A 25,877-nucleotide genomic window follows, 5' to 3' on the forward strand; every position below is an offset into this window, starting at 1 on the left:
AAATTTGTGTTTTCATCTGTCTGGATATCAGGAATTACCAAATATTGGACCAAATTTCAGAAAGCAGAGCTATAACTAACCTATTTAAGAATTTAGATAAAACGCATTAGTTGAGCTTATTCGATGATCTTTCCGGGAAATGTTCGCTTGACTTGTGTTAAAGCTGAACAAAGATTTTATCGCCATGTACTTTTTCGCCAGTTTGCCGTGACGAGATTAGGCTCCGAGGGTTTGAAACCTGCCATAGCTTAGGCCTGCCAGGAAACAATGTCTGAGCCGTGATGCCTTGTCGTCGATTAATACTGAAAAGGGTAAAAAATTGACTGGGTCGTGCTACGCTTTGTGTCAGGTAACCTAATTTGGGGGCAGTACACAGTTGTCGATGAAGTCATTTCTGTAAATACGAAACTGAGGCAGGGTATTATTATTTGTTTTTGGTAGATTCGAAAGTAAGTTTGTATCAATTTAAGCAACTCAACAACAATAATCGTTCGATAATCGACCGGTTGAACACGAAAACGTGTTCAAATTTACATTACATTAAGCAGTGAAAAACAAAAGTTTGTTAAAATAAGAAAAAAAAAACGAAAGAAAGCCGCAGCGTTAACTTGTATTAGGGGTCCACAGTACCAGTTACACTAACAGGCAGCATGTGTTTCGTCTACGAATGCATTATTCATGCTCTGCACGATACCGGATCGGCACATCTGGGTGGCTTTATTGCGCGGCCATTGGGACAGATGTCAGACGTACCAACGCGATTTTAGCAATTAGGAATGCCGGGCGTTCCGTTTTGTGTCAAGTCAAAAAAATGCGTTGATGATCATTGCCTTCGTTTTATTGCCATTGTCGGCACACGATGCTCATGGTTGCCCTAGGGATGTTCCATGGTATTGGTACTAATTTCGCTGGGTTCTCTGTGCTATTAACATAACTCGTCAAGTCGTCAGTTGAAAACCACGTTCAAAGTCGACGAGTGGACTGAACACAAGTTATATTACAGAGAGTCTACTACAGAAAGTTTCAACACAAGGCAAAAAAGTTTCATAAACTTTCGACAGGTTTCTATGACAAGCACTTAGTCGTACAAGTTTTGTTTGTTTAACTTTACAGATACGTCAATCGCTTGGAAAACAAGCAAGTCATTGTCCTATTTATTTGATGTTTTAAAGAGCTTGTCATGTAAGGGTATTCAGTTTTCACATAACTAACTTCAGAACATATATACCAGGGTAACAGCCTTCACTATTTTATTTTTTTAATTTTGTAGCTTCAATGAGTTTTGGAAGCATGCATTCCCAAGGACATTATTTGCTTTTTACTCTTTGTGATGTTTACAGCCGTTTTAACATAGTGACATATTAACCAACACTGGTTATCTCGCAGAGAACATAAGTTTAGGAAGTGTCTTCTATTTGCCTGGTGAACCTTTATATAATGAAGCATACGACTTAGTATAATCTCTAGTTAAAACCTGTTAGCAATGGCTTCAGACACAGAGGCTTTTCTATCAGACTGGAATGAGAAATTTCCAGGTGTTGATCCGCCAAATGTAAAGTTTGGAAACTTAGAAGAAGCTGAGAAAAACCTCGCAAAATGTAAAGCTCTGATTAGGAATTTGGAAGAAAAACTGAACCAGGAGAAATTCCACCTTATATTTCTGCAGGTGTGTATGCCAAGCTAATTAATTATGGTGTGTCCTGATATGAAACAAGCATATATATATATATATACAAGTTAAAATTTCAGACTTTTAAGGAAGAAAGAGTGTAGGTTTGAAATGAGCAAAAGCATACAGAAATCTATGTCACCAATGAAATGTGTCACTGCATGCAAATGCAGCAAATATTGTTTTCAACAGCATGTCATACCACTTGATGCATGTGAATATAATTGTATTTTTTATGACTAATCACCATTTCAGCAATCCAATTACACATGCAATTTGCATTTACTGCTGAGTGTTACCATATATTAAATAACACTTTTCTTATTTACCATATTTGCCACTGTAGACATACCTGGCTTCGAAGAAGAGAGCTTACATCGGTGACAAGTTTGGGTACACACGCTCCATGAGTTCCTCAGTTGGTTCAGAGCAGGACGAACAGGCTCCTGTTGCAAATGAAGTAGCCAGTCATGACTTGGCTCCAGAAACAACAAACACTCCGCATGAGCAATCCAATGGCCAGAAAGACGACAACACTTCACAGGAAAATCATGTGCTGACTAATCCAGCTCAGCCGTTCCCTGTAGCCAAGCCACTTGCACGAATGCGACAAGCTGGCAGTGACGAAAAGACATCACAGAACAGACTGTCTAAAGTTTTAGAGAACGTGAAGATGTTTGAAGCACAGGCGACAAGGGAAACTAAGGAACAACCAACTGCTAATAGTTCATTTGAAACAACTTCAACATTTCCTCCTCGGTCATCACTGAGAGGAAAAAGATCTTCCTATTTACAGGTGAGTGTATCAACTAAATTTGGTAGCACTACTTTTACCAGTGGGAAATTGTGTATGAACTTTGGGGGTTTTATTTGTCCTCCCTTCTCTGAAAGAGACACATATTATTTTTGTGTTATTTTTTCTGCCTAACAATGGTTTGATGCACATGTTTGGGTAAAAAACTATGCTTTAAACTTTTTCATTTAAATTAAAAAATGTTTAACATTGTTTTTTGCAAGCTAATTTATATTTTTCTAGTGTGTATATGAATATTTCATCTTTTCTCTTTTATGCAGAAAAATAATAATGTCAAAAAATATAAAATCAATGTACTATTTGCTTGTCTATTTTCAGCCTAAGTAAATTCTTGAAAAAAAATTAAATATTTTTCAGGTTTGGGAATGCCAAACAGGTGCTGATAAAGAACAAAATGTAGAGAAGCCAGCAAATACAAAGTTTACTGTCAAAAATGACAACCAAACACCAGTGGATGGGGAACTTGATGCTGCTGCCCTTGCAATGGTTGGGGGTGGTGGTGGTGGAAAAAATAAATCCCATCCTGAAGCTAGCCAAAGAAGGAAGGACTATGTAGAAGTTTGGACATGTAACACTGGAAGTCAGGTACAACAACATTATGGTGATCAAACATTGCTAAATGGCTGTTCTCTAAACAAGAATACAATGCTTATGAGAACTATTAAAAGAAGTTTTGCTCTTTGTTGTATGTCTATTGTATATATTCAATGGCCAGAAAACAGGTTACTCACTACTTTCCAATGATAGAACAATACTAAAGTTTGTGTGGGTGGATTATATAGTAACTGGCTTGGCGTATGTAACAACACTGTCCGTCATCTTTTTCAATGGTAGGAAGTAACAGCTTAAGGAAAGTACGTACCACAAGCCATACATTAACTTTGCGAGACCTAAGGCTTGACTTGGTAGGCATGTTGTAAAAAAGTTACAGGCAACCAGCTCCGTGTATTAAAAATAGTTTACTTTTGCAAAGTAAGGAAATAATGGCGTTATTTTTTGAAAGGTCTGTTAAATCAAATGCATCTTGGAACTTATCTGCAAAAAGTTTTTGATGTAAATTTATGACTTGTTGTAGATGAGTATGGACATGTACCAGGATGAACATGATGATTGCAGCCAATCTTCACCATCTCTCACGTTGTTGACTGAAGATGAAGAAAATATTCAGGTAGGAGTTTAAATGTTATGTTATTGAATATTTGGAAAAAGTAAATTGTGTCCTATTTTTTGCCACAAACACACAAAATGTGTGATTTAATCTTGTTTACCTTTTTTAGGCACTTTTTTAAATTTTTGTTATTAAGTGCCACATTGGCATTTTGGCTGAGATTACAATGCTTTTTTAAGCTACTTGTGCAGTTTTGGTCTAGTTGTGCAATTGAAATGTTAAAAAAGGTTGTAAGTCGTGAGTTTTGTGCATAATTTAATAATGTTCTAGGACTATGACCTGAACGACATTGACATGACTGATGGTTATGGAAAAAGACATTACACGATGGCTGGTTCAGATGTCAAGCTTCGAAGCAACAGCTCGGGTCGCGCTGATCAAATGACAAATCGCATGACATGGCCAGCATCAGCACATGGTTTTGAGGTCGGTACACATCAATAATTTTCCATGGCATATACGACATAGCATTTATTATAGCTTTAAAACCTTTTGTGCTGAAATAGTATGTGGGGGAATTTATGTTTTGTTAAACATCTTGGTGAAATCAATTTGCCTTTTAAACCCTGCATGATAACTGCAACTGATTTTTCATAGTAATTTATCAGGAAGTAACAAAATCTGACAGTTGTGACGTATTATGCTTTGCAAATGAATCGTTTGTAGCGCTTTCAAAATCGCTCTCAACCCATTTAGCAGAATTGAAGATATTTATAGATTTGGGGTATCATGTGTGAATCTACTGACATCCAATTACCAAATATTTACGCGTATGTTTAGATTAAAATAAGCGTGCATGTGACATGCATCATTATATATGGAAGCTAATGGTTTATTTTATTGTTCCTGCTTTCATGGTCAGATTACTATGTATCTGTTTGACAGCAAAATTCTGAAACCTTGGCTGGGTGGTTTAAGTGTTTTATACTAGGAAAAATCGCTGTGGTCTGTGCTTTCCTGCTACAAATGTTACTCGAGGACATTAAAATTGATTTGATGTTCCATCTGTGTGTGTGTTGCATGACTGCTTTGTTGTGGGTGTGTGAATAGGATGTTTTGAGTAACAACATTCAGTCATCTTTCACATTGCTCCAATTGATTTTTCTTGTCAATTCGGAATGTGCTTTTTAGGGATTGGATTGTGCTATCATTAGAAAAATGTACTATGTTTGTCTTTTTCATGTTGACTTTGCTATAGCGGTTTGTGGATTGTTAGCTTAATCCATGCTGTCTTGAGCACCAGTTCAAATGGTCAGGACTATGTCTAGTGTAATAAATTATGTAGATAGCATGGAAGAGAGTTTTCAGTTAGCAACTCTAGGTAGTGTTAGTATGTTTGTTCTTTCTGTTTTCTACCATGTGTTTTTAGATGCCTGTAAAAATAGAATTAAAAGTCATATATTGATGAATCACATGATTATATAATTTGTGTAGAAATTTTACCTCCATTTCAAAGGTTATGTATAATTTTGGCCATTTTAGAAAGACATGTTGAAAAATTAATAATATTTGTCTGAGATCCAGACTTAATTAACATGTATATTCTGTCTTAATAAGTATAAGTATGTAACAATTTATTATAGAATGTATTTTAGGCATACACTAGCACCATCTAAACTTCTAACTATGGCAGTGGTTCCAAAAATACCTTTTCTCTTTAAACCACATGACTGAGTAAGAAACAACCACCAGGAAATAATAACAGTATTTTCTGTAACAGCAAATGGCTATTATTCCACAGCTATAATTAGCCGTTTAAACTGGGGCTTCTCAAGGCCAGTGAGTCAGATTCAGGAACACCTTGTTGTCACACAGTGGTGTGATTTTTATTCCTTGCCAGATCTGGTTGAAACTATAGTTCAGGAGTCTTTGTCAGTGAATCTGTAAAGCAGGAAGGAGATTTTATATCATAGAACTTGATTGATTTCTACAGAATATTTTTGGAAGACATTTTAAGATAGGCAGTAAACAATGTGTGACAAGTTAGTGATCAGAGACAGAGCAAGTTAATACCTAAAGCAATATACTTTGTGGTACTCTGTACAAATAGCAAATAACCCTTTTAAAATTAAACTCTTTTTGAAAAAAATGCTACAGTTGTATTTAATTAAAGTCTGGTGTTATGTAATGTGTACTGGATTGGCAAATACTGTATTGTGTACAGTTTTTGTCCTGTTTTCTAAATAAACTGTGTAGCCTTGTCATAGCAGAAGAAGTATTTCTTGATGATTTGTATTCCGGACATACAAACACCAGAAACAAAACGAATGATTTAGTCAGAGTGATATGATTAAGTGCAATACGTCTTGCACACATTAACATCCTGTTGTAGTGTTTAGAATTGGCTTCATAAGGTTGTGAATGTAGTCTGTGGATAAACATGCGTTGTGTTCCGCTGGCCGCTTGGGTCCAGCAATGAAACAAATCAGTTAGCATTATAAAAAATGAGACAGGCTGTAAACCGTAATTTGTCACTATTTGCTAGGGAAATGTAAATAAATGTGTGCTGTTGTCAATGATTGAATTTGTCAGTTATAAATAGTGACTGTATATTTCGATGATCATTAAACAGATTTGACACACACATTCAGGAATGAGGTGCTACAGTGAAAAGCTTTAGATGTTCATGTACAACTAAAATCATGTAACAATAAGTAGTTTAGTTGTGGCATTATATATATTTGGAGAGATGGTGTTTTTATACATTATTCATTTCTTGTGGTTTTTTAGTTGATGATGGGTAGTATATTTCCAATGTAAGGTATTGTGTAGGCAGTCAAAGAAGCGTATTGAGGAAAATTGTGTATTTTTATAACATTGAGATGATGCCGTTAACACCAAGACTTCCTGTTCCCATAATGGTGGTCAATGCTGTTGGAATGTCTGGTATTTTAGCCAATGTTAGTTATGAGTAAAATTTGTATCAGTTTAGCCAACATTTGTTCTGTAATTTTGTTCTCATTATATTTTATAATTGAAGGTATTCGAGTCAACATAAAAACACCCTTTTTCAGTATTGTACAAAAGTTTAGTATATCCCAGCAATGAAATAACAAATTGTATTTTTTCTATAGAACAATGAAGGAAATATGGATGGAGATTTGGATCATGCAGATATGGGTAGCATCGACCTCAGTGACCTTGAAAATGAACATTCTACTGACTCTCAGCATTCAGAAGGAAGTCGTCATGACAGCCTGGATTCCTTTCCTGATCATAATCAAAACGTCTCAGTATGAACAAACGTTTTCCTAAGCACTTCACCATTAATCCGTAATCTGTGTTTATATATGTATATTGTGCTGCATGGGGCTAGGTTTTTTTTATAAATTACATTCCTGTAAAAGTACATAGATTGTTTTTTTGTTTTTTTATGTATATACTTCTTTTTGTGTTTTGTCTATAATTTGTTGCCATGTTCACTAGATCTAAACAGTGACATTTTAAAATGTCTTTATTATGCTCATCACCAAAGTTTCATATTTGAGTTGTTGGGAAAAATATTGCTATTTTCAGTTTCACTGTTTATAGTTTCACTGCAATAGCTATGTCCCTAAAGTTTTATATTTGAGTTGTTAGTATGTTGCTATTTTCGATTGCATTGTATGTCGGTTTCCAAAGTTTAGTTTAAAACAATGTAAAGATTTTTACTACCACTCTTAGGAAGGAAAGTCATTTCCTGAGATTTCACCCCTGCATAACCTACGCCGGGCCAGAACCACAAATGAACGCATGAGCGTAGCATATTCAGCGTACTCTGGCTGGTCAGACGATGATAGACTTATAGCTGATCGCACTTCAATGCTCTCCATCCAATCAACAGAATTTAGTGATGAAGGTATGTTTTTTGCAATTGTTTTTGTAACAAAGGTGTTTTTTTATAAAAGTAAAAACAAATGTCTCTGCCTTTGAATATTGCTTAAAATTGTTTAAGGTAATAATGGTGTTTAGGTTTAATGATGTATATAGGCATTCTTTTGTTTTTGTGGAATATATACAACGTTCACAAATAGGGTTCATGTATATTTGCTAGTACAGGTGTGAAGTTAGCCTGTATGAGCCCCTCTTCTATTTGAGCAGTTGCAAGGTGTTGTTATTCGACCTACTATTTGATTTTTATTGAAAGTCTTAAACTTATGTTTACTCTTACTATATTGTACAGGGATATGAAATCGTTCAAAAAATGCAGGAGATTGTATTTGTGATTTTGCTTATAATACTTAGGAGTAAGTCTAATGCTAGCAAATAAACATTTTGCTGTTGTTTTGTTGAACAACTTGTTTGATTTAGTTTGGTTGCACTATTTTGTGTTTATAGATCGTGAAAGCAATGAAGGAACACTTGATCACCTGGAAGTTACAGATGCAAACATGAAAACTGAACTCGGAAGCACAGGAAGCCCTGTTTTTGCAAGGTGCACTTATTTAAACAAACCAAATTTGCCACATAAGACAATGTCAAAATCAAAATTTGTATATATAACAAACATTGATAAAAGCATTTTTGTTTTTTCTCTTTACATCCATATTGCTTTTTTGGCCACTTACTTTTAACACAAAGCTTGCAGATACTGTTGGATAATAAGAGCTAAATGCCATTGGTTTGGCTAAATTTAAATTTTCACGTAGGACTTAGCTTCCTCCAACTTTTCCATTGTATTATGACCTGCTATAAACTGTTTCTGACTCCAGTACCTCCATGTATGGCTTGAGTTTAGCAAGTCAGACACTAAATGTTTGTGACCCAGGTGGAAGATGCAATGTCATTGTTATTTCACTTGCCTGTTATTAATATATCATTAGCTGTTATTATTCACAGTCAGTTACCTAAGAAATTTTCCAATGTAAACCACACAAACTGATTTCTAAATAAAACTTATTTTCCACAGGCCTAAGCAAGATGAAAATGAACAAACTGCCACTGAAAATCATGAATCCCCAGCAGTGGTTGTTACAGCCGCCCCTGATGAAAGCCATGACTCTCCGAAGGTTGGTTGCTTAGGTTGTTGTAACAAAAAATTGGACAAGCACATTACGTTTACTTCATGCATATATGTAAAGTTAATTAGACTTTTAAGGATCACAGTAAACTAGGTAATACCAATGTCTATGTGTTAAGGGTGTCTGTTTATCAATTAATGCATGGTGCTCCATCAAAAAATCCATTTGTCAGCTTAACAAGCGATACTGATTTGGCAGTATTTACGTTCAATAAACCACTCTGCTTCCCATTAGTGTCAAACAAGCCATAGATCAAAACTGTGTACAGAAATTGGTTTGCTCAAGTTTAATTTCAGTTAATTTAAAAAAGAAAATGTTACATAAAGTTTTTAACTTACAAATATACATATGTTTATTTAATCATAAACATAACTGCCCAAAAACTTTTTTATACAGAAAACATTATGCAGACATTTCAACAATCACTGTTGTCATTTTTAAGTCTGTGTATAATGTACCTAAGCATATATGTTAAGTCTGTAAGATTCTGCATTAAATTACACTTTTTTGTGCCTTTTATCAAAAGCAGTAATACATTCAGACACTCCATACCATTTTTATTGATTTATCTCTTTGATATTGTTCCATTTGTAAATACTTTAACACCTATTTGTATGCTGGGACATGCATTGACAAACAACTAAGTCTTGAGGTTTGCAATTTCCACAATTGTACTAAACAAGCCATTTTCTTGCAGAATGAAGCAGTTTCAGATATGGTGGATTACCAGAAAGTTCGAAGCATTGCAGAAGCTGAGAAACTGCGGATGAGAAGATGGGTTTTATCGTCTGTGCTCGACAATGAAGAAGCTTACCTTCAGTATCTCAACACGTTGCTGCTGGTATAACATTGCTTGCGTTTACTATCTCCAGTAAAAATATTTGTGGGCAAAATTATAACTAAACTACTCCAGCTTGCTGTACACTGTTTTGACTAATGAGGTTTCATGCCTACTCAAGTAATGGCTCTATCCCCATTTGGGCTAACGAATCTTTGCTTTCGTTCTGTTTGTTTTTGTAGTAATCTTGCAGTATTATTTTGTTTTGTGCATATTTTGTTTCCGTATTCTTGGTGAAACGTTTTGTAGCTTTATTAAGAAGCTGTCTCAGACATCTGCTAGCCAAAATTAACCAGTACAGTTTAAAATTGAAAACTGTTTTTGCATTTTGTTTGTTCTGGTACACATTCTTTGGTGTTACAAGGCAGTACCATGTTGACTAGACAAAATACTCATTGCAGATTTAAAATACACCATAAATCAAAATCTCTACAAGTTTTACCGCTAAAAACCGTGACTTGAAACACTTTTTTTCTGTAGTATATGAAGCCGCTGAAAGCCACAATCGGAACTTCGCAGCCGGTGATGTCAGCTCAGGATTTTGACGCCGTGTTTTTCCGCGTTCCTGAGCTTCACGACCTACATGCTACTTTCTATCAGAAACTGAAACCCAAGTTGGACGTATGGAGCGCCGACACCACCGTTGGAGATCAGTTCAAAAAGCTGGTACGTGTATTGTCTTGTTTTACAATGCAGGAAAATGTAATTTACACTAATGCGGTGGTTCCCAACCTTCACGGACGAATTCCTCCCATCACAATTCAATACATTTGCATTCCTCCACAATAGGCTGCATGGTAGATGCTAAACCATACCAAGATCATTTAAAATTGGATATTTTATCAACTTCACAGGTTATGTTTCCAGAGGTAAAGAGTATATTTACGAACCGTACGTACAAAATTAAAAAACCAAAGTTGACGCCAAGAATTTACTATATATGATGGGAGCTAATAAAAGAAAATGTAACTGCTAGGGATGGGCCGAGCCGAGCCAGAACCCGAGTACTCGGTACCGAGCATCGCTGTTTTTAATGCTCGGTGCTGGGCCGAGCAGTTGCACAAACTGACCCGAGCGTTTAATTTGCATATTCATGCCCTGCTAACATATGTAACTAGTGTTCTAAAGGGTGTCTATGACGCGTACGTTATGGGCATGTACAGCTTAATAAAACACCGCCGGTGACGTAAGAGGCCTTGTAGAGCTAAAACGTAGAAAGCGGATTTTTTGTGATGTCATAATGCACCGAGCGTGCTCGGCCGAGCACCGAGCATTAAAGTGAGATGCTCGGTGCTCGACCAAACAGAACATTTGCAGTTTTGGCACATCCCTAGTAACTGCCTTAAAATACCGCCTAAGCATTGATAATGTATTGCAGAAGCTGTTTGTAGCAATTGATAAACATAGAAACAAGATAAAATTCTCGGTTATACGTCATGCCTGGCAGCAATAGCCTATTTCATTGACTTAAAATGTAACTTGTTCACAACACAACTGCCAGAAAATATGTATTTGTATTATTTTCCCTTTGTACAAATCCACAGACAATGTCATTTAGGATCAACCTATGTTTTAGCCAAATTGCCCAAAATGCGTATAAACAAGGGTTTAAAATTCCAGTGCTTCTATATAAGGGGTTAAAAAATCCCCATTGTACCCCCAAACAACACGCATATCAGTTACACGTCATTGAAAAAGACGTCCTACTTGTGCAAACGTGCAGTGACAAGTTTTAAACCGACATGCGGTTGTTCACAATACAGCTAATGCAGACACAGCCACAGCATGCCACCTTCATGCCTATGTGCTTTCCCGCGTCTATAATTATACGGTGCAGCACACAATACCGCAGAGTTATGGAGGTTTAAAAAAGGAGAAAAGACAGCTTTAAATTTGATGCATATTTGTCAACTTTTCCATTTCATCAAATTATTGGAAAATCCTATTGAATTACCCACACTGTTTTGCGCCAGAGTTTTCCTGCCTTACATATACATATTTTTTTCATAACTAGTTATCAACAAACTGACTTCATAGGTCGAACGAATAGCATAAGCTGTCTTAATTTGCAGACATTGCACATTGTTTCGACCTATAAGGTCTCATTTGTGCAGCTGGTGACAAGAGATAGGCCGTATAGGCTGTTTAGTTATTGGCTTGATCCTTTTACCTTGTCTTAATTTGTAAATTTGGAAGGCGTACATGATCCCATGAAGTGCCAAGCACCACAGCAGCAATTTGATTTTAACTGCTGTTTTATGTTCGCTTTACAGTTAAGCAAACTGAATTTGTACGGGGATTACCTGAATAACTACAAACGTGCTCAACACACCGTGGAGAAATGTGCAAAGGAAAACGAACAATTCGCAAAAATTATTGAGGTATGACATTTTTTCATCATTTTTTTTGACTACTTACAATTATCATTATGCGCTGTTGGTTTTTTTAGGGTCGGGGTCCTACTTTAAATAGTATGCTTTTTTCGTTGTGCCGTTTTGATAAGGATATGGCAGTAGTAGAAAAAGTCGAATTCGGATTTTTATTTTTTAAAGCCCGTTTGGCGTTTAGCCCATTTATGTACCTCATACAATTGTCTGTTTGCTTGAACTGGTTATGGATTGTCATTCCTTAATAGTGTAACAAAGCAGTATTACTCTTCTTTAAAATATCTACAATAAAGAGAATACTATTTTGAACTTTATTTTGCAGAGCATGAAGGTTCAATCGAGAGGCTCAAAGGATTCCGAATCCGTCAGTTTAATCAGTAAGTTGCAAAAATAAATCTATCGTCGCTAATTCATCTTTGCTGCAGCTCGGTTTAGGCTTGCAGCAAGACCAAAATAAATAGAACCACTTTACCTTAGCTGACATTTGGTATCAGAAATGACTCAATATGGTCTTGCTGTAAGAGGATTCATGTCGCATGTCTCTTATGCCAGGTTTTTTAAGGTTTGGTTTGGGTGACCGCTAAGTAGTTTCAAGAGACCGCAAGTGTTTCATTTAAATACCCAAAACTGTAGTTGTAGTTGCAAGTCCAAATTTTGGGAAACCGCTGGAGAAATTTGATCCTTGAAAACTAAAACACCTTGAAAAAAAACACTGCTCTTATGCGTTACTGCTATTTTTCAAATTGGTAGCAATGTACGTGTAGTAAATTTGTACAATTTTTGCTAATTTGAGGTCAATGCCATATTTATCAACAACCTAACATTAGTGAATTATATTTTTTGCTGATTTTCGTTGGTGTATTACATGATTTCAACCTTTCCAAAAATGGAGGTTACCGGTTAAAATGTATTTGGTCTAATATTTTTTTAACCTCTTCTAATTACCCTACCTTTTCCAAACATGTGTGTTTACTCCTATTTTATTGCATTTGCATGAACTGTAGAAAGGTGCAAACAGTAACACCAAAAGACGGTAAAATCCTTGGTTTGTACAAAATCGGTCAGTTTCATGTCAAGTAATATATATTTCGCCTAAATGTCTATAGAAAGGTGTGTGCCCCCCAAATAGTTAATTGATCCGATAGTTAAAAACTCCTGATGCATTTCGATGGAAGTAAACCTTGCAATATAAGGCATTAAACCTGTGCAATACAAAGTATCTTAATATACACCCTGTTATGTCACCCTTAAATCCCCTATTTTGTTTCCCTTGCGTAGAAGTCCTGTACAAGCCTGTGGAGAGAGTTATGCGGACCACCCTTGTACTTCAAGATCTCCTCAAACACACACCACATCGTCATCCGGATTATCACGTGCTCAGACAGGTGCGTTGATTGGCTGGTTTTGTTCGTTACGTCAGATAGTGGGTTTTTGTCAGTTCTGTATGCCTGGCAATGTGAAAAATACAAAAGACCGGTATTTTTCGAACTTTGGAGTTTGGTTCAGCATGAGCTAGACTCTTCAAAATTTACAGTGAAAATACTATGCGATCTAAAAACAGCAAATCTCGGTTAAGCCGGATTCGGTTAATCCGGATCTTCGCCTAATTCGGACTAAACTTGAGGTACAAATGATTTATAATGTTGTAAAGCTTGAACTAATCGACATCGTTTAATTCTGATCTTCGTTTAATTCGGACATTTTTTGGTCCCAAAGGGTCCGGATTAGCCGAGGTTTACTGTATGTGTGCGATTAAATATTAACAGACTCCCTTTGTTTGTGGACAAATTAGATTAAGAGATTTTAAGAGACACTGGCGTAGGTTGTAGTTGCAGATTAAGACATTTATAAATCGTCATTATACCTTGCTGGTTATTCTGAATACCCTAAAAGAGGAAATACTAAGATACACAAACAACTGTTCCTCGTATTCGTAACAAAAATCTGAACCGATGCTCTAGAATCCCTATTTGTTTTGGCGACATGTTTTATTTACCCTGTAAGCAAGACAGCAGTGTAGTAAAAACGTCGTCGTTTTTACATCAGGAAATTCTTTTAACCAATACCAATACGAATGATTCACTGCGACCTTAACGTAGCACATGTATCATATTTATCACCCAGTCAGTTAGGTCTCAATCCTTTCACTTTTACCCTCGCGATAAATATAACCGACCCACACCTCACAGTAGTCACCCGAAAGTGACGCACAGCGACTAAAAACGGCATCAACGTTTCGCCGATTTGTTACGTTCACGTCACCCGAGTCTTATGCTCACAACGGTTCACTGCACTTCTGGCTCCCTTAAATATAACACGTGGTTGTTACGCATGACTGATGACTGGCGGAGCTATAAGAGTTGATCCTTGTGTAGGTGACAGACGGAAAATCTAAAAATATATTTTTGTGAGAATCTAATTGCAGATCTACGGTTTGACAAGAATAAGATTTGGGATTTTCTATTTTAGTTTTCGCACGTTTCATAATTACCTTAAAATATTTATCTGTGTGAAGTTAAGTTATGTAAAGCGTAGAACAGTTATTCGATTCTCTCTTTGTTGGAGTGGCTTCATAAGCTTTCACGATAGTATTGGGTTTGACGAAAGTTGTAAATTAGCTATTAACTCGCCTTTTGAACTTCAGAACGTTAACAGTTTGCAGTTCTCACCAACCCAATTACACACCTTTGCACCGAACACCAAACCAAAAAAATACCATGCTAGTTCAGTACATTCAAAATTTAAACCAGAATCTCCCAGCGGATTGCTTGGTGGATGAAGACTGTAATGAACCTTATGCTTATTGATTCAAATTTATTAAATCATTAAGTTATCCATCCTTATGAATTCAGATAAATGTAATCTTCAGTATCTAAAGGCAAGCACAAGGCGAAATATATGTATCTCAATTCATAAGGATGGATGACTTAATAATTTAATAAATTTGAACCTTGCTAGTTCTTCTGAAAACTGATCAATCTCTTTTTATTTCCATATAAAGGTATTGAAACAAGCTCAGGGCTTCTTGGAGCGAATCAACTCCACTTCTTCGTCTTCATACAAACCACGCCGCGTTCCATCTTCAGCAGCTGCAGCGGCCAGAAGCGCGGATCGCGAACTGGTCAAGGACGGATTCCTGGTCGAGGTAAACGCGCAGTGACGTCACGTCAAAGTCACGTGACTCGATTTTTTGCAGATAGCTTTTTTGTTTGTTTTGTGAAACATTTCAAAACACCCACTGTAAACACCATGATATATACATATTTCTAGTAATTGGCATTTTCAATACCTTATTCAAATAGAAAAAAAATGTTATGATATATTGTTTAATGGATTAAAGCTAAGGTTTTATTACAAGAAATGAGATTTTTATTATTACATAACATCGCAGGAATGTAATTTTCAAACGTGTAGTTGTCTCCAAAGCTTTCAGACACAACACGGTCGGTTTCTTGAGAAACAGAAAGATAATAAAACTTGTTCAAACAAATCCGCGCCGTTTTTCCGCCTGTTACGTTGTGGGCATACTGGAGTTAGAGAATACGTTTAAACCTATAGCAACAATTCGTGTGTTTTGCCACAACACGCTGCTAACAAACTCCGTTAAAGTGCGTCAGTGACTTGGTGATGAATTTAATCACCCTCATGTGGTGTGTTAGTCGAATTTATGTGAACAGTGAGTCACTGCCAGTGACTTTGGTGCACAACTTTTTTGCTCCTTTCGGTCGCATGGCAGATTCCTATTGTATTAACAGCTGCCAAGAGGTCTAAATGCAAAGTTTTAGGTTGGGCGGGGCTTTTCGGATCCGTTTCGGGTTTTGGTTTGTGTAAAAAGGGTTTGGTTTGGGCCTGGCCTTACACTTCGCTTCATTTGTGCCGTGATTTCTTTATTCGGGCTTTGTTTCCTTAAATGTCGATTTGGACTGAGTTTTCGGCTTGTACTTTGCATCGTTTTGCACTAACCGACCCTTTAGACCAGTTGTCAAACAGCAACATTGCCTGACATTGAGACTCTGTCGTTACACATTTTGTCACATATTAAACGTGTGTATTTTTTAAGGTTGCGAGTGATGGTAGCCGAAAACTTCGCCACTGCTTCTTATACAATGACCTTCTACTTTGCACCAAACAGAAAAGCACTGCAGGGTAAGTTAAATATACTCGAAACGTTCCCAACAACACCATTGTTTGGTGCCATTGTTTTCGTTTTGTAACTTAACAGCACTTTATAACCCAAAGTTTAAAACGCCATAATCTAAGTGTACAGGTATGTGTTACTTTCATTTTTGACCCAACGTAGCCTATAGTCCAAATAGTTTACAGCTGAAACTAATAGAAAAGTTAAACAGTTAATTTGTCTTAAAGCCTGATTCTTTTTTTTACAAAAGGCACCCAACAGTTTTTGGATTTGTTCTCTGTGATATGGTCCAACTTTGCTTTTGCGTTTACGTACGAACGTCATGTTCTTTTTACCAAATGCGCCAAGCCAAAGCGTAGTGCCAATCTTCATATCAAACGTCACTTAAATTTGCTAAAACGCGTCACTGTCACTTGGCAGTCACGTGCTATGACGTCACAGTCGGTGCCAACTTACCTTGTATGGTAAACAAACGTAACCTCTGTTGTCTAAATATTCTTTTTACATCCGATTCCGTCATCAGGCAGCTTTCCAATTTTAACCCGTGGTCGTTTGTGTTTTCTGCAGCGTTTTTCACAACAAAGATTCATACGAATGCAAATGGTACATTCCCCTCGCTGATTTGTCGTTTCATCCTAAAGAGGACTCAGATGGTGAGTCAGCAAATTTTGATGTTCCGCTGTTTTCATACTTTTAATTCAGCCGTTTTATGTTGGTAAATTTGCTCAAAAGCAACTTTGCTTCTGATTTAAAACCGTATTTATTTTGGACTAATTGATAGACTGTTTTCTTTTGACGTTTGAGTGAACATTTTCAAAAAGTGTACTGAGCACAATTAATAGCAAGCAAGATCTTTTCAGACCAAATTTACTCTTAGAACTGCAATTTTCGTTCTTTAATGTTGTTTTACGAACCGGGTATACTGTTTTTTTTAACTTGCCACCTCTTGAGGTACTTTATTTAGTTGTTACAAAATTTGAAATAAGTTTAACTCGACTATTTGCATTTGCCCCACCTCTTTAACGCCCATTTTGAACAACCAACAGCGATCCCGGATGTTCCTGCCACGAGCGAGGACGAGCTGCGTGAGATGAGCAACCGCGCTCAGCAGACCAAGAGGGAGATCGCTCGGGAGCGTAAAAGAAACAAGAAAGAGCAACGTGGTTCTCCTGTGAGGAGCAGGCAGGAAGAGAGGTTGAGAAAAAAGCTGGCGGAACAGGAGGGCCGGATTATTCTTGCCGCGCCTGATCTCCCACTCCGGATTTATCATATGCAGGGAAAGGTGAGTGACTATATGTGAAAAATGTTAAATCAAACTGAAATATTCAAAACTGTATTTCAAAATCGAATAGGATAACAGCATCGAAAATATATTTATTATCACCCCTTCTCGATTTTTTACCGAAATAGCATTGAAAAATAAATGCTTAAATAACCTCTGTTGTAATCTGGTTTAGTTTGGTGTTACAATATGTTAACATGTATTCATATTACGTAAAAGAAATTTCAAACCATTAAAACAGAATCTACGTTTTTCTAACTCTTTCCCTTTTTGTTTCATTGGGTTTTGAATGACAGGAACGCAGCAAGGTAAAAAAACGAGGCCTCGCGCCGCCCTTATGTTGTCGGTGTTTGCTGCATGAACTTGTACTAACATTTCTGGCGCTTCGCTTGTTAAAACCACAACATACAGCGTCTGTTTTTGTTCGGTGAACACTGCTCTATTTTTCTGCAGTGTTTCACTTTAGTTTTTTATGTTTTGAAAATCTATGCTAAAAAATATGTATTAACCTTGGTTAATCCGGACCCGTTTGGACGAAAAACTTTTTTAGTCAAAGCCACATTAAAATTCATTTCTACCTCAAGTTTTGGCAGGCTTAGGCGAAGATTAGAATTAACCGAATCCGCTTCAACCGAGGTTTACTGTAGTACTTTCAGCTGATACAGCCACCCACAAACAAAAACACACAAATAAATAATTTGTGTCAAAACATAAAAACGAAAAATCACACCTACCGTTTTCAATGGGCCCTAAATTTCTTACATTTTTATGCTAAATGTCCGATATTATGTGGATTAAAGCGGTTTGTTATGGTGGCAAAGCTTGCATACAAATAACTGTTTGCTATTTGTATGCATGATGTACTAATGCTGCCATGGGTGTCATCAGTATCTCAAGCTCGCATAGTAGCATGTTCTGTGTGTAAAATGTCCTTGGTTGTGAAATGTGATTTTCAGACAAATATTTTATGTGTACTATGATGAGTTAAAGCCACAGTTAGGTGTTGCATCCAAAATGCCTAAGTATTGTTATGGATTAATTACCTGTTTGGGTATACATTTAGGATAAAAATTTGAAGTAATTGGTCAGTACTTTTTTTGTTGTTTACAAGGTAGAACAATTTGTTGTAGATATAGTAGCATTTATGTTTTTTGCCCTTTGTTGGGACAAAATCCTATTCAAAAATGGCGCTAAACCAAAATATCGCACAACAAGTATTTACTTTTTTGTGCAATAGTTCCAAATCGTCGTGTACTCACTTTGCTGAATTCTCCATTTTAACTATTTACAGAGTTACATGCTATTGATGTCATCTGACTATGAACGCGTCGAATGGACAGAAGCGATCATGAAACAACAGGAAACTTGCTTCAAAAGCTTTTCTCTCACCTCACTGGAAGTCAACGCTTTGCTCTCGGCCTGTGTTCGTTTGCGCAAGGTTAAATAATCATTCTTTTTTTAGTAAAAAAGGCAAAAGATTACGGAAAGTTGAAAGATCGCTTACTTCAAAGTTGACCTCTGACATAGAAATGTTAATTTTTTCTCCAATATCAGCTATAGGATCTAAGTTGTACTTGTTTGCTGGAATTCACCCCATAGTGCTGCTGTGAATACCGATCAGCGATTCAGACTTACACGTTGAAATGGTTTAAGCACCGCCTTACTTGTTAAATCCGCACAAACGCGCGTGTGGGGACCCATTCGTTTTTGTTTGCAAAAACAATCATATGTGTAGATCAAATGATGTGTATAGTAAACTGGTAAATATCTAACAATGGTTGTGCCCTATTTTTACTGTTACCAAATCGCATATGCATATGTGTGGGGACCCATTGGATTATGCTTGCAGAAACAATTATGTTATAAAGTGCCAGGAAAAAGATAGGGACCCAATGAAATGTAGGTGTCAAATATATTTCCATTATAAATATAGTAAATGATATATGTGATACATCGTTAAATATGATGTAGTATATATAAACTGGCAATATATAGGAAAACCACTATTCTAGTTGCTATTAGAACTAACCGTATCAAAATCCTAAATTCTGAAAATTTGTTACCCAATTCAGATGCAAAAATATGTAATTTTTTTAGATGAACAACGTAGGATCGATGTTGATTAAAGATGACGAAGATTTGTTGTGTGGTTACCTCAACGTCACAATACATTCTGGACAGGGTTTTCTACGAGCATGCAGTAAGTTTATCCTTTTTTATTTAGAGTATTCAAATATTACCCCAAAATGCGGTGCCCGGCTAAATACCACGAAATTACACTACCTACTCTATTCCACAGTGCTTTCATTTTTTATGTACTGCAACCTACAACCTTTTATCCAGATCCCTACTGTACACTCGAGGTGGATTCCTTCGGTCAATTTCAGACAAAGGCGAAAACTCGTCCTTGTCGTGACACAAACCTACCGGTCTGGGATGAAGAATTCGAAATCGACCTTGACGGTGCCCAGACTCTTCGAATCCTTTGCTACGACAGAGCACGTGACGCATCGGCTGGCGCTGGATATGATGATGACGTGTTAATAGCCAAAGGAAAAGTTGGAGTAAGTGGTCGGATTTGTTTCGCCGTTTTTTTGTGCCGTGGTCATTTTATAATTTAGGGGTAGGATTTTTGTAAGGGGTGTTTCAGCTCATATTTTTAACGTGTAGATTTGTATTTGATTTTTAATTTTTTTTTCCACCTTACTTTGCTGTTTATAAAATCCGTATGTTCAGCATCACCTGTTTGAAAATTTACATGTTTTTTTAATAAACATTATTAAGATAAAATTATGTTCAAACCGTTAAAAAACTTTGGTAAGAAATAACACACGTTTGCACTGTAATGTAATAAGGAAAAAGAAAATGTTAATGTGTTAGAATAAGGAAATATTTTCAAAACTTTTCTTCAACCTTGCGAAGAAATATGTCGAAAAATAAACATTGTTATGGTTTGGCGCAAGTTTCTAACAAATAAAATTATCTTAATAAAGTCCGTGTTTTCCTCTCAGTTGATCCAAGAGTCGCTTCGTGCTCGTGGTGAATGGAAAGAGGAATGTGTGTTGATGAACGAAATCTCCATTAGAGTTTCGGTGAAGTTTATGCCGCGCGAACACAGCCTACAACGCTTACCATCCAAGAAAGCGAACGGAACATTCGGAGTCAAAATCGATGTCGTCGCCAAGTAAGAAACCTGACTTGCAAAATTTATTACCAGATGCATGTAGATTTCAGTAAATATATTGGTGTTCATTGTGGAGGATATTTGTCATAAGTAGTGGATTTGTGCAGCTCCTAGAGCAGGGGCGGGCAACTTCTCCAGTCGGCGGGCCTGATATGGGAAAATGAAGTACTTGGCGGGCCGGATTCCTGAATCGATACATTAATTGCGTATTTATCCAGTGGTTTAAAACGGATTTTTGACCACCTAAAGCAAATACATTCAAGAACATCACAAATACAATACAGTCCAAACAATCTAACTGATATAACATAAAATTATTCACCACAGCGAATTTAATGCATACACCACAGACTTAGATACCGCTGAAACACTAACTAGGCTACACGTGTGGAAACAAAGGAAACCGTGAAAGCAGGCCACACACATGGTTGGCAGTTATGTCGTAACAATGGACGTATGGTGCAATGGTAACAACGGCGGGAAAGTTTTTTGCTATTGGGGAGCGTTGCTGTCCGTTACAACTAAAATTTGACGCAGTAAGCAAGTAGTGGGGGATTGTGGCAGACTGTGGCCGCGGGCCACATTATCATGTAAGACCTGAAACTGTCTGCGGGCCGCTCAAAATCCCGTCGCGGGCCGGATCCGGCCCGCGGACCGTTTGTTGCCCGCCCCTGTCCTAGAGGCTAAGTACTCCAGAGTCGCTGTTGCCTTAGTTTTCGCTTGCTCTAATATTGAACATATATTGCTTGTAAGGAAACAGTTGCGAAGTTCCCCTGCATAGGATTTAAACATAATATTGAATTGAAACCTAATATTAACATGCGTTTCAAAGCTTTTGGTTTATGGATAAACATTTTGAATTCGCTCTTCTGTATATATTTTGCTTTGTCAAATAATGCACTGGTCTGTTCCAGAATTTAAACATAATATTGCTGAATAATTAAAGACACGTAAAAAGACCCAGCATTTTTGCTGTAACGGGCATTTCATATATCTTGTACATGAACAAATTTGTTTGACTCGCTCAAATTCGTACCCATACCTTACAATTTGAAATAACATTTTTAGACGGGAAAGTTCGGGAATCCCTGGAATTGTGAAGAAGTGTGTTGCAGAGGTTGAAAGACGCGGGATGAACGAGGTTGGAATTTACAGGGTATCTGGGGTCGCATCAGAGATCCAAGCACTCAAAGCTTCCTTCGACACAAGTAAGTTCCAAAGTTTCAAAATTTTACACAATCAAGTATAAAAAGACACTTTGCACCAAAACCTCCCTTTGAAACCATAAAACCCGCATAAATGCAAAATAGGTATCACAACGCGCCCTTTTTAAGTTAAGAATAGCAGACAAGCAGTATTTTCATCAGCAAAATGTGTCAATTACAAGACCGTGAAACCATAAAAGCTCTCCTGTTGAGGATGTTTTGTGTATATGTTGCTCAAAGCTTAGGAAACAGAAAAAGGAATTATGCTTTTAATCAGAAAATACAGTTTATAGCATGTAGGGCTACGTGTGATAATTCCTTGCACAGTATATTTCCACAACGAATTGCCTGTGTTAGCAATATCATGACATATTACAACTGATGAAACAACTTTCATGTTCAGATCGCAAGGACGTAACAATGTTACTTGGCGAGGTCGACATCAACGCTGTAGCAGGAGTCTTAAAACTTTATTTTCGAGAACTTCCTGAACCTCTGTTCACTGATTCAAGATACAAGTAAGTTTGATTTTGTGGCCCTAATGCTCAAAAGATTAATTGGATTTTGGAGTAGTATGTATTTCATAGTTCAGAAGATGTCGGTTAATCGCATACTTCATTACTTGCGTGGAATTATGAACACCAAACCTAAGTTTGTAAAAAATACTCTGGTTAATTGCATATTCTGAATAATTGCATAACATGTTCGAAGAATGGACATGCAATTAACCAAGATCATCTGTAATGACAAAGCGGCGTTGCATCGTTACCGTGTATGATTATTGTAAACGCATACAGAAAAAGATGCACTTGTCAGCACAAACAGTTGCATTCTACCGGCACCTATAAGGGTTGTTTGATTATGTCCACACTACGGCACCGAGTAAAACGTATGAAGGAAAGTTGGTACAATCGGCATTGACATTCGATAAGTTTTTTAATATGTTAAACCGTATGACTTAAATTATAGAAGTGAAATACAAAAATACATATTCCTTTATTTGCAGTGAATTCGTTGAAGCTTCAGCTTTGAAAGATCCTGAGACGAAAGACCGAACGATCGTCCGTCTTATCTCCGACCTTCCTACAGCTAATTACAAAACTCTTCATTATCTCCGTGAGCACCTTGTCAAGTGAGTGCCAATAAACAGATTAGTGCCAAGGAAGGGCAAAAAGAATAGACCAAAGGGCCCAATAAACTTCATTTGCATAGCATACGACCCTTAATTGTCTGCTAAAAAAGTGGAAATTTTTTACATGAATTATTTCGTGGGCGATCACATTTTATTCTCAATGTTAAAAACAGTGGCTGTGACGTGATGTGTGTAAGTTGTTGTTGCATGATGAGTGTGCGTCATAATATGCCGATAACCAACACAAGAGCTGTAGATTGGAATTTTCTTGAAAAGTAAAAGTTATGATAGAAATATTTTTTTGAGATCATCTTCAAATTTAAAATTCAACTGAACAAATTATCTAAGGCAGGGGTTGGCGACCGCCGGACCGCGGCCCAGTGCCGGTCCGCAAGCAGTTCGTTGCTGGGCCGTATACTTTTTTAGGTTAAATGCTTTGAAATATTTTACCCGCGCTTAAACAAACTTTTGCTTGTGTCTTGCTGAATATTTGTAGGTTTTTTAAGGCGGGTCCGTGATTAAATTTCAGGTTCAAAACCGGGCCGCAGTGCAGAAAAGGTTGCCGACCCCTGATCTAAGGCACAAAAAATGTGTATAGGGGGGTTTATCTTCCGAAAATCTTTTTTCTGTCTTATTTTGTAGTTTTAGTTTAACCCACTACAGTGGCTTCTTGTCAAAGCTTTATCTGACAATTTTCAACGCAGCGTATCAAATAACGAGTCCGTCAACAAAATGAACCTTCACAACTTGGCAACAGTGTTCGGCCCAACTTTACTTCGTCCAGCTGAAGAAAAAGCAGTTCCCTTCATGAGTCCAACAGCCGGGATGCTAAACGCCTTACGACTAGATGTCCATTACCAGGTATGATGACCGTCCTAAAGCAATGGTTCCGTCCAAACTCTGAAATCAACAGAATTTTGCCGTTTTGTTGTAACATACGCTTTGTTACACTAAGAGCCTGCGTTTGAGTTAGAATTATTAAAGTGAATGAGGCTAGGGCTTTCCAGGCTGCCAAGCGCCAACATCTACGCGTTTAAAAATCGGTTTATAGCTATGTAGCCGTATATTACACTTGTTTGTTTGTTTTTGAAAAGTGTGCATCTGGTTAAAAATTTCACGCACAGCCAAGTACCAAAGTTACTTTAAACCTTGAATTCACCCGTTGTCGACTTTCGGAAACAATAAATTTCGGAAACGATTTAACAACAAATATGCGGAATTTTGAGAAGACTCATTACTAATTTTAGAATTTTGGTTTTACAAGTCAAGTTGCAGCCAGCCTTAGTTAAAGAGTCATTTCGAGTCGACACTATTTAGCGGTCAAGTCATACTTCAACAGTCCACCAAGTCAAGCCTTTTGCAAGATATAAAGAAACCCAGTTGTGTACCAGATTCTAAAATCTCAATATCCCATCATTATTCCCAGATGGATGTTCTACTCTACTGCCTGGAGATGAACGACCTGCCGACTTACGAAGCTATGAAGTCGGGCCCGGTAGCCGATATAAAGCGTCCTCTGTCACAAAGCAGCGAAAACCTCACTCAACAATCATCAGATTCAAGTCCAACTCACCCTCAGGACAAAACTAAGCCCAAGGACTCGCGCAGCTCCCTGAGTCGCTCGGCTACTGTCGACGTTATCGGCGCCCCTTCGGCGATATCTGCAAAGACTGTCGTGCCAGCACCTAGCAGTGTGCAGAGATATCACCCCTATGAGGAAATAACTATCGGACAGTTTAAATCTTCGGTCAAGCCGCCTGTCAGCCGAAAGCCAAGTGCTGGACCTAAACCCAAACCAGCACCAAGAAGGTCTTCACTCATGAAACCTACCCAACCCGTCGTCACTGATTTGTGATTTTCAGTATTTTGTAGAACATTTTTGGTTTCTTCAAAAAACAAATATAATAACAATTGCGTTTTGTCGGGCCTGTTTAGGAAAGGATCACTCCTTACATGTTGTTTGATTGGGCATTCGTGTTGTACGAAGAGGGCCAATGAGGCAATGGTTTGCTAGATAGATATTCCCTAAGCTACAAACCTTGTCGAAAACTGCATTATTGTGAAACCTGAGAAAAGGTGTAAGCTGAAGTCATCAAAACCAATAGTTTAAATACATGAAACTATTTGCCTGGAAATACACTCGTAGATGTAACGGTGTTTTAGTGCAAACTGGGCTTTTGTGCAGTGTGTGGTTTCTTCTTGATTGCGCTTTTAATGTTGTTTTATGAATATGATCAAGCTTGTTTTTGCTTTACTGCTATTTCACTGTACGTATCGCGCCATAATTGTGATTTTTAAGTTTTATATGGCGTAGACTGCGTTGTTTTAAACGGGACCGACCATGTATAGGTAAAGGCAATATGCCCTAACAATACTGCCCTAGATGTTTGCTTTTTGCTGGTAAACAAAAACCATTGATGAATCAAACCTATGTTAGAAGTTCTCGTTTATAGCTTTGCCGTTTACCCTAAGTTGTAATCATTTTAAATAGACACTGACTGTCTTATGTGTTTGTGTATTATTAGTTATTGTAACAAACTGTTCCTTTTTTCTGTTTTAGCTGCTTCTGTATGAACGATGTTTTTGTGGTACGGAAATACTTTTTTCGTTGTTCGAATACGCTCTTCTGTATATATTTCTGTGTCGTTGTTTGCTTTATTCTCTGCAATTCACGTTGACCCACTCGTCGTACGCCGTACCCACTTATCTATTATTTTATGGCTGTAATAAATTAATTTTTCCCGCATGTGTTTCGTTGTTTCTCTGTATTTGCAGTCATATTGTCTCAAAAGTTTGACATGATAATAATAAGTTCTTCGAAACCACTTTCTGTGGGACATCGTATTTTGATGAAAACTGTAAACTAGTGGTGAGCGAGGATTTAAATGACTTCAGTGTAGAAAACTACATCGGTGCTGAAATGTGTGCACAAGCACTGGCTGATCTTGCACGAGTCCAGAAGCTGTGCTTTTTTAAACAAGATATTCAAAGTTTTCTATGTGATTCTGTGGGGGTGGTTACTGCAAAGATAGATGTTAAGAAACTAGTATTTCCTGAGCT

The 25,877-nt window shown here is 37.2% G+C and overlaps 1 protein-coding gene across 2 annotated transcripts; it reads left to right on the plus strand.

The window, feature by feature from the left end:
- The first annotated feature begins 1,363 nt into the window (after positions 1-1,363).
- LOC145230643 (active breakpoint cluster region-related protein-like) lies at positions 1,364-25,563 on the plus strand. 2 transcript variants are annotated; one of them, XM_080096111.1, is made up of 28 exons: positions 1,364-1,666; positions 2,016-2,465; positions 2,841-3,068; positions 3,559-3,651; positions 3,922-4,077; positions 6,726-6,884; positions 7,315-7,489; positions 7,969-8,065; positions 8,540-8,639; positions 9,349-9,492; positions 9,970-10,155; positions 11,763-11,870; positions 12,199-12,253; positions 13,155-13,261; positions 14,878-15,021; positions 15,937-16,022; positions 16,582-16,667; positions 17,061-17,296; positions 17,593-17,604; positions 18,588-18,734; positions 19,394-19,496; positions 19,640-19,860; positions 20,308-20,480; positions 21,549-21,688; positions 22,089-22,203; positions 22,692-22,817; positions 23,522-23,678; positions 24,244-25,563. In XM_080096111.1, exons 1-28 carry the CDS (start codon positions 1,484-1,486, stop codon positions 24,670-24,672), a joined length of 4,416 nt encoding a protein of 1,471 aa, XP_079952237.1. In that variant the 5' UTR covers positions 1,364-1,483; the 3' UTR covers positions 24,673-25,563. The 2 variants fall into 2 exon arrangements, with proteins under 2 accessions (XP_079952237.1, XP_079952238.1); XM_080096112.1 differs by lacking the exon at positions 17,593-17,604.
- Positions 25,564-25,877: the final 314 nt, after the last annotated feature.

This window comes from Phallusia mammillata, chromosome 5 (assembly GCF_965637545.1).
Source record: "Phallusia mammillata chromosome 5, kaPhaMamm4.hap1.1, whole genome shotgun sequence".
In the NCBI taxonomy this organism is placed as follows: domain Eukaryota; kingdom Metazoa; phylum Chordata; class Ascidiacea; order Phlebobranchia; family Ascidiidae; genus Phallusia; species Phallusia mammillata.

Coding starts and splice junctions, on each gene's coding strand:
- LOC145230643 (XM_080096111.1), top strand. CDS start 1,484: ATGGCTTCAGACACAGAGGCTTTTCTATCAGACTGGAATGAGAAATTT. Junction 1,667..2,015: donor TCCACCTTATATTTCTGCAG/GTGTGTATGCCA, acceptor TTGCCACTGTAG/ACATACCTGGCTTCGAAGAA. Junction 13,262..14,877: donor ATTATCACGTGCTCAGACAG/GTGCGTTGATTG, acceptor TTCCATATAAAG/GTATTGAAACAAGCTCAGGG.